Source organism: Eimeria maxima, genomic scaffold, assembly GCF_000499605.1.
Source record: "Eimeria maxima Weybridge genomic scaffold, Emw_scaff1413, whole genome shotgun sequence".
Taxonomy (NCBI): domain Eukaryota; phylum Apicomplexa; class Conoidasida; order Eucoccidiorida; family Eimeriidae; genus Eimeria; species Eimeria maxima.
In genome coordinates, this window is record NW_013564380.1 from 1 (window position 1) to 9,430 (window position 9,430).

A 9,430-nucleotide genomic window follows, 5' to 3' on the forward strand; every position below is an offset into this window, starting at 1 on the left:
CGCTTAGCATGCGAGAGGTAGGGGGATATATACCCTCGTCGTCCACTCCCTACCCTCTATACTATGGAAAACAAAGGCTGCACTGTATTCATACAGCCATTCTTTGCATTACTGCAAATTTGCTTCGTGCCGCAGCGGTGGAGTGACACCACAAGGGCGTCTAGCTCAAATGGTATAGCGCTCGCTTAGCATGCGAGAGGTAGAGGGATCGATACCCTCGTCGTCCGTTCCCTACCCTCTATGCTATACAAAACAAAGGCTGCACTGTATGCATACAGCCATGCTTTGCATTACTGCAAATTTGCTTCGTGCCGCAGCGGTGGAGTGACACCACAAGGGCGCGGCGGTGGAGTGACCCCACAAGGGCGGACGTTTAAACGAAGCACGGCGTCGCCACCTCACTGTGGTGTTCCCGCAGATCGAGTTTACCATCTCGCGAGCGAATCGTACGCTCTCGATCCCCCTATATATTGGAGCAGCAGGTAAGGGATGGGAGATATGATACCTTTTGTTTCCAACGTGACATACGTATGTCGGTACGAAACGTAATGACGTTTAAACGAAGCACGGCGTCTCCACCCCACTGGGGTGTTCCCGCGATGCCCTCGTCGTCCATTCCCTACCCTCTATGCTATACAAAACAAAGGCTGCACTGTATGCATACAGCCATGCTTTGCATTACTGCAAATATGCTTCGTGCCTCAGCTGTGGGTTGACCCCACAAGGGCGCTTAACTCGAGTGGTTGTCCGTACTGCAGACACTTAGAGGTTGAGTGCAAACAGACCGACAACAACTAACATGCTGCTTAGAAGAATACCATGGACGGACGGAGCGCTAACTCCATTACCCAAGGTCTTAGTTACCTTCTTCCAGGTGACGACCCTGAACTCAAAAGCACACAACAAAGATGTTGATTATGCCAACCCAAATTCACGATCAAAATTGCACAGCTACGTTGGCATGTCTACAAACGTGGTTCTGCAGAAGAATATATAAGATATCGTAGACACATGATAAGCAGACAACTGTGCAGACACTGGCTTTAAGTAAAGGGTGAAGATCTAGCTCCTGCAGGAAGTGAGAATGCTGACTTGATAGGCAATTTTCCTTCCTCGAAGACGGCAGGCTCCAACACGCAAACCAAACCTTCCTCGCTGCAGTTCGTCACAGTGTAGCACCGGGCTACTGTCTCCTCTCCCTCGCTGACTAGCGAGATGAAGTTCGTTGCTGCTCCCGTCTTATATATGTCTTCGCTTGAAGTATATTTTGGAGGAAATGCGACGTCTCTGAATACACGCATAAGCACTTGTGTCACACAACGGGTCGATTCTTTAGTCTTAGCTTGGGCAGGCTGGGGAATTCTCTCAACTGGCTTCACGCAATCCGTTGATTTTGTACCAGGAGGAATGCGGCTGTTGGGAATGACCTGCTCGAAAAGTTGAGAGACGAATTCAAACCCACTTGAACTTTTCATAGCCTTTCTTCCATTCGGTAACGGCGTTAGCGCACGTGGAGCTAGAGCCAGAGTAGTACATCACGCTGCGTTTATTGCTGGAAATCTGAGATCAAAAATATATTTATGAGCACTGACCATCAGGGTACCTAACCATCAGGACTCACCGCATAGTGGTATTAGCTGCTTTAGTGTTCCTTCAACAGTTTTGTTTGGATTCTAAGGCACAGCAAGAGAGCTTTGTGTTTATTCTAAGGCACTGCAAATGGCCCAAACACTAGAAATAGGATGTCCTATGGCCCACCAGGATGGAAGCATTTCCAGCCTTGAGGCCGTCGCACGTGACCACCTTGGCAAGCTCCTCGGCATCGTATTTGGCGACCTCTTCGTCTGTCGCATCTGTTGACGTCGGTGTCTTAGCAACGAAAGCGCTCAGGCCGAGACTATCTTGTGTGCGAAACTCATTGATTTCTTTGAGGCAGTTATCCTTTTCCTCTGGCAGGACAGAATTGACAGTGGCTTACATACAGTTGCTTCCTAGCAGTGTCTTGCCCTTGCGTCCCCTCCTTCTGGTGGGAAATAACTTTTCTGACAAGTCGGCGTCAAACGTCTGGTGGAGATGGCACTTCCTTACGGAATATCTACCAGAAGCAGCCGGCATGTTCCACTTTCCTGCAGTGAGGTATATATGTTGTTGTTTAAGTGCAGTCGTTCCATACCGCGTTTTGCAACCTGGATCTTGTTAGCGAGCGCCACAATCTTTTCCCATGTATCATCACTGCAACCATACAAACAGTCTCTCCGTTGTCGTGGCCCCTGCTTGATTGTGTGGACGGCAGCTGTTGTCTAGTTGCACTCGGACCCAATCTATTCGTTGTTTCCGGAAGCAAAGTACAAGTGGCTTTCGCATGGGCCTCTATAGAAGTCCTTTCATCGTGAAGAAACCGAAAAAAGAAATCGGTACACCGGCACGCGAGCACATCACGCAGCACGACAGCTATCCTCAAGACGCAATGATGAACGGAGTTCTCCAGCTTATATCTACAGCACCAGACGGTTGCAACAACGAACACAAGTAATACTATCGTACAGAATTTCCCCCCCAAGCTTCAACACCCACCTGATGGGCTTTTTCCCTTCCACCAAGGTCGGCTCTGAAAGGAAACAGATAAGAGCGGCCTTTCCGCAGCCAGTAGCACTATAGCACCTTATCGTGCGGCCGGTATCAACCATAAGAGACGCAAAACCAGCCACTGCGCTGTTGTAGTAGATTCCCCCATCAACCGCTTCATCACGCATGTCGCCCTTGAGTGAGAAGGCTGGCGGGACGCCAGGGCTGCAGACAGTGATAGGCATCACCATCTTGCAGACAGGAGAGCAGATGAAGATTCCGAATCTCCCTGGCGTATATAGGTGAAATAACAGTTTCCATTACAGTTCCCAGTTTTATTCATCGTCTTCATGATTCAACACTCTTTTGCACTGTTGCGAAGGGTTAGTTCCCGATAATCTGCACCTTTTAAATGTCCCGCTACGCTGGTGCTGGGAGCTGACCCAAGCTTATCATATCCAGTTTTCCAGAAGTTGACGGCTTCCTCGGGTGTTGGGGGAATTTTGTCGTCTTTGACAGCGTAAATAATAGTGTACTCCCCTTCAACCTGCTCATATAATTCACCATTCAGCATTCTCCACTTCCCCGTGAGTACGTAGTGCAGCTTCAAAAGAAACACACCTGAGACAGATTTAAATTTACTTGGTTTCTTGTTCTGCTTGTAATGTGTGTGGCTGTCTATGTTTTGGATATTTCCCAAACCGGATTTGGTACTGTCTTAGCATTCCAATGAGAGTAGTTAGGGACCTAGTGGAAACCCACCACTGGGTCTATTGATGAAGCATCTATCTCAGCGCATGTCATATTATACAGCGCATCCTCGTAGGCGGTAGAAGGGGAGATTGCTTTTTTAAGTCTCAACCTCTGTTTCCCCGATGCAACAGTGAATTTCGGAAGGTTCAGCCCGTCGACCTCACGTACATCATTGATTGCTTCCAAGTAACTTTGTAGTTCAGCTTCTGCAAAGCAGTCAGTATTAAACATTTATGAATCACTAGAATTGAATAATTTGTTCCATTCGGGGTGTTTCTATGTCCTACAAACGATGGGTCAACAATGGGATAGCATCCCACCGAGAACCGTCACTTTCGGCTTCAGGCTGAAGCTTTCCTCAACCTTATGCCACATCTCGGCACTGCATCAATTTAACAGACATGACTCATGTGATCCGAAGGCTTTGCTCTTGAGCGGTTGACGTTTTCTCGGAACTTAAGAATCAAGAACCAAGGCTTTTGGGCTGTTTTAGCTGGCGAGCTCGGATGACCTGTCGCAGTGTACGTTTTCTCCATTGTTCGGCTGACATATTTCTAAACTGCCTTCGTGCCTATTAGACGTTGTCTCCACAGGGCGCTGTCCTGTAAGGTGTTGTACGCTCACGTCACAGGATAGTGCCCCTCTTGTATGGCTGGAGGCTTGATGTAGCAAATGAGGGTCTCCTTGTCACAACCTGCTGAGTGGCCGCAGTAAATTTGCTGCTTTTTCTCGCTCAACAAGGCGACAAGGCCAACAGCATTTGGTTTAGCGTATACTTCTTGGCCATCTTGAAACTGTGCTGGGTATTTGCCCCTAAAACGACAAGCAGATTGCTTGGCTTGACGTGAGTTGATGTGATAGAGCCATCACTATTTGGATGCCCAGGAAGAGTACGAGGAGGGTGTTGTTTAGGTGCACGTACTCGAAATCTGCAAAAGCCTTTTTCCATTGTTCAAGCGCTGCAGAGCAGGTCATATCTTCCCGCACAGTGTTAACTTGCCGCGTGGCGGAGAAGACAAATGCAGTAATGCCGCTGTCACCTTGCTGAGGAAAGCAACGCCAGGTCTCCTTCTTGCACTCTTCATTTTGTTGTTGTAACTAAATACAATTCGTGTTTATCGCATTGGAGACTTTCGCCTCATGCCAGCCTTTGAGGCACCTTAAGTATGCCGCTGGACTTACATGAATATGTGTAAATTTCCCCTCCTTGATAGCATCGCATTCTTTCAGAAGAAAGTTTTTAATATCCTCAGCTGGGGTTCCACTGGTATTTGCTTGGTACTCCTCAGCACTAGGATCTACTTGCTTCCTCCACTTATTTATTTCTTCGGTGCAGTGCTTGTTGCCGTCTGCACGATGTAGCCGCAGTATTCACAGCCTCCAGTAAGGTGACGTTTCATCGCCATTGCATCCAAAACACCTGAAGGTTGCTGCGCGATACTGTTACTTGAATGCTTCTTGCTAGGATTTGTGAAACGTCGTGACTCGGGAGGCCTCTGGGGCTGTGCGGATTCTTAGAAAGGTGTTAATTGACGTTCCCCCGCAGAGCGTGCTGCACCCTACCTATCGGAGTCAAACTAGTGGCAGTATTGCGAAAAGCGTGGAGTAAATTTCTGTCCTGAGCTGTGGCATCAGCAAAGCTCCCGTGAGCAATGGCGGTTGCAACCGCAAACGCGGCGCAAACGCAGAGAGATTTCATTCCTGGAATGAAGAGAACCATTTGTGTCGTTTAAATGTGCCCAATGATACTGTATTTTCTAAAAATGTGTGAAATTTTGCGCTCGCAAGTGTGCAGGCAGCCGACGCACCAGCCTGGCGCCAGCTCGGGGCCCGCACGCCGGTTCCGTTAGCTCCTTCAGACACCAGGAGACTGTAAATGAGCTAAATTCCAAAATTTTCAATTGAATAGTATTAGGACGCCAGTTACATTAGAACTATTCAGTTCGAAGGTCTGTCTTCTAATGAATGCTTCCCTTTCTAACCTCAAACTGCTCCCGGGTTTGCCGCGGGGAAGCCCGGTGACCTAATTCGTTCAAAAATGCATCACTAAATCTAGTGTGGCTATTGCTTCATATCCAACGACCTACTGTTGTTAAATTTCCGACTTCAATATAATGTACATAAAATAAAAAGTAAGGTACTCTAGCCAGGACGCCTACCAACGGCCCCACCCTGGAAGCGACTCCGGGTGTGTCGGAGGTGTCAGATAATATAACTCTCTTCACCATCATACTTTGCTTTCTTACCTAGGAACCACAACAACTCAATTGCACAAGACAGAGTCCATTGCCCGTACACTGAGTTGTAGCTGTCATGCTGCCTCAGATAATGCTTAGGGTCTGGCGAATACCCACTGCTCTGTCACTGCTGCTTGCTTCTGCTGCTACCCCTGCTGTTACTGCAGGTGAGGGGCGATGGACTAGCTAGGGGTCAGTATATCTATGTGGGTATATTTTAGCGAATCAGAAGAATAAAGTTTCATTTCAAAGCAGTGCGGAAGAAGAAGAGGAGAAGAGAGCACCTGCTGCTGTCTGCACCCGACGGCTGGTTAACCACTGCGGCCCCGATCCGCTGCTGTTGCTGCAGTTGCAGTTATTGGCTTACTGGCCCAGCAAGTTGGCGGCCTCAGATGGGGCTGATGTTTACCTCTTTCTTTTTAGTATATAGTTTTAATTAAATTAATACATTGGAATGAATAGGTTCATGTCAACGCCTCGACTGAATGCCGCCAGCCTAGCTGGCCCTATGCAGCCAACACAGGCAGCCTGTGGGGACCCTGAATGCTCATCTTCGTTGACCTTTTTCCTTGTAAGTTTATCTTGTATTTAAATAAACATTAGTGTAGAAATAGCGATCATTGAGCATCCGAGAAAACCTACTTCTGCGCCTGCTCCTATCCCAGGCATCGGGGTTTGTCTCGATGATCGTAATACATAGCTGAGATTTACGGTGTCTGTACACCCTGTTGTTTGCACTTCGAGATATTTACTGCTGCACCAAGAAGCCAATACTGCACTAGGCTCATCAACTCCTCTTCCCTTTCTTACTGGGGGCTTTGTTGCCTCTTCAAGAGCTAAGATTCATACGTTGATAGGGTAGAAGTAGAGCGCTTTGCATGGGTCCATATTCTTGAGGCAGGATCATCATAAGCAATGAAACACCTAAACAATCGAAATACTAGTTTCCAGAAGAAGGCAGTTTTAACCTCTTAATCATCGAACATCCTCGGAACATTTACTGCTGCACAAGAGTAAGTATGCCTGCTGCAAGGCAGTCCCACAGGCCCGGTTAGGGTGTACTTACACCCTAGTCTTATGTTGCTAGCACGTGTTCAAGTAGAAATAAAGGTACCATCTTGACGCGCATCATTTGCGACTTCTGTCTCTCTCCTTCCCTTACACGCAGGCGTGCACGCTGAGTACGCCATCGTGCGTCTGGCAGCTCAGCAACAGCTGAAGGGAATAAAGGGTTAATCATCCTTCTTGTATATTTGTTCGATTTGGAGTGGCTGTAACAGCAGCTTTATCTGTTCCTGCTGCTGCAGTTCTCGTTGCTGCATCTCTCTCTCTTTCTGTTCGAATGTGTTTCTCTTGCCTTGACGTGCTTCAGCAACAACAGTAAGTCCTTTTGGGTGCTGGTCCTCTATGCAGCACTAGGTATTCGGTTGCCTTCACTGCCACCATTTGCTGGTCTTTACTGGAAAAAAATTGAGAAATGCGTCCCACAGCACAAACAGTGTGGGTCTGTGGGTTCTCAACTCGAACTCTGTACTGCAGGCATTTAGAAATTGAGTGCAAACAGACCGACAACAACTAACATGCTGTTCAGAAGAGCACCATAGACGGAGGTACTACTACGTCCATTATTCAGAGTCTTAGTAACGTTTTTCCAAGTTGCCACGCTGAACCCAAACAGACAAAACAGAGCTGTCGATCTTGCCAACCCAGTAATTGCTCGTGTGACCCTCACTGGCTACTCTCTGAGATTTCATAATCCAAAATGCACAGCTCCGTTGGCATGGCTACAAGCGTAGTTTTGCCGAAGAGTATATAAGATATAGTAGATAAATGATGAACACGCAACAGTGCAGGCACTTTCACAAAGGGCTTCAACTGAAAGGTGAAGATATAGCTCCTGAGTGGGATGTGAATACTAACCTGATGGGCAATTTTCCTTCCTCGAAGACGGCAGGCTCCAACACGCAAACCAAACCTTCCTCGCTGCAGTTCGTAACGGTGTAGCACCGGGCTACGGTATCTTCTCCCTCGCTGACAAGCGAGATAAAGTTTGTTGCTGCTCCCGTCTTGTACATGTCTTCGCTTGAAGTGTATTTTGGGGGAATTGTGACATCTCTGAATAGACACACAAACACCTGCATCACACACACCGGATCAACTCTTCAGGTCGAGCATGCGCAGATTGGGGAACTCTCTCAACTAGCTTCACGCCATCCGTTGCTTGTGCAACAGGAGAAATACGGCTGTTGAGAATGACCTGCTCGAAAAGTTGGGAGACGAATTCAAACCCACTTGAACTTTTCATAGCCTTTCTTCCATTCGGTAACGGCATTCGAGCACGTGGCGCTAGAGCCAGAGTAGTACATCACGCTGCGTTTATTGCTGGAAATCTGAGATCAAAATATATGAGCACTCACCAGATGAGCATGCAATCGAGAAACGGCCCACTGCATGCTGCAACTAGCTGCTATGTTTTTCCGAGAGAGCTTTGTGTTTATTCTAAGGCACTGCAAATGGCCCAAACACTAGAAATAGGATGTCCTAGGTCGCACCAGGATGGGGGCATTTCCAGCCTTGAGAGCGTCGCACGTGACCACCTTGGCAAGCTCCTCGGCATCGTATTTGGCGACCTGATCGCCTGTCGGATCTGTTGGCGTCTCTTCCTCGTCATCGAAATCGTCAAGGTCGAGACTATCTTGGGTGCGGAACTTGTTGATTTCTGTGAGGCAGTTATGATTTTCATCTGGCATGAGGCAATAGACAGTAGGGCACACCACAATTGTCAATTGGCACGAGCTTCCCCGATATTCCCTTTCGGCATTACATGCCCCTCTTACAAGCCAGACCTTGCAACCATCAGTTTGAAACTTCATTTTTGTATGGGTTATCTCTATGAGAAGCAGAAAGCATTTCTCTTCGTCCTGCAGAGTTATATAGGCGCTGATTTATGTGCAGCTATTCCATACCGCGTTTTGTGAATTGGATTTTGTTATTGGTACTCTCGTCACTTCCCTCGCTATCTAGGGCCAAAATCTTCTTCCACGTATTTTCGCTGTAACCATACAAAACGGCTAATCGTCCTACCGCACTGGGGCTTCCACTGTTGTGTTCACGGCTGCTGTTGTCTACTTGTATTCGGGCCCAACCTATTAGTGGTTTCCTGGACTAAACTAGAAGTGGATAGAGAACAGGAGCCTGTATGGGAGCAGGCTCAACCCGAGGAAACAGAAAGAATAGGTACCCCAGTATACAAGCACACCAAAGAGCACCACAGCTAACCGAAGAAGCCATACTGAATGGATGGCTTCAGGTTGCACGGTGTATCTACTGCACCAAAATGTTACAAGCACGAACATAAGTTTTCCTGTCGTAGAGTTTCCTTCCGAAACTTCAACGCCCACCTGATGGGCCTTTTCCCTTCCACCAAGGTCGGCTCTGAAAGGAAACAGATGAGCGCGGCATTTTCGCAGCCACTAGCAGTATAGCACATCATCTTGCGTGAGGCGTCAACCATCAAAGAGACGAAACCAGCCACTGCGCTTTTGTAGTATATTCCACCATCAACCTCTTCATCACGACTGGATTCCTTGGTCTTGAAGGCTGGCGGGACGTCACGGCTGCAGACAATGATAAGCATTACGTATCTACCGGCCATGAGAACCGATGGAGATTACGAAACACCCTGGAATATAAAGCGCAACAACAATGACAACCCTCTTGCAACAATGCCAATTACAGTTTCCATAGTTCTACGCATTTTGTCTGTCATATAGTATTCTCTTGAATTAAACCATTAAACCAGCACTACAAACTACTTACCAGTGGCCTGCATTCTGTACCTGTCCCGTGCTGTGTTGGGAAGGGGGGGTGGGGGG

The 9,430-nt window shown here is 47.8% G+C and overlaps 2 protein-coding genes across 2 annotated transcripts; both read right to left on the reverse strand.

Annotated features, from left to right (window-relative positions):
* Nucleotides 1-762: 762 nt before the first annotated feature.
* EMWEY_00052390 (SAG family member) lies at nt 763-3,693 on the reverse strand (the record flags this gene model as incomplete). Its single annotated transcript, XM_013479861.1, has 9 exons — nt 763-883; nt 1,093-1,287; nt 1,463-1,560; nt 1,759-1,949; nt 2,174-2,232; nt 2,575-2,790; nt 3,009-3,112; nt 3,328-3,524; nt 3,639-3,693. The coding sequence occupies 9 exons, from the start codon at nt 3,691-3,693 to the stop codon at nt 763-765; spliced, it is 1,236 nt and encodes a 411-aa protein (XP_013335315.1).
* A 3,405-nt stretch (nt 3,694-7,098) lies between these two features.
* On the reverse strand, nt 7,099-9,192 carry EMWEY_00052400 (SAG family member; the record flags this gene model as incomplete). Its single annotated transcript, XM_013479862.1, has 6 exons — nt 7,099-7,219; nt 7,476-7,670; nt 7,848-7,945; nt 8,108-8,298; nt 8,522-8,607; nt 8,957-9,192. The coding sequence occupies 6 exons, from the start codon at nt 9,190-9,192 to the stop codon at nt 7,099-7,101; spliced, it is 927 nt and encodes a 308-aa protein (XP_013335316.1).
* Nucleotides 9,193-9,430: the final 238 nt, after the last annotated feature.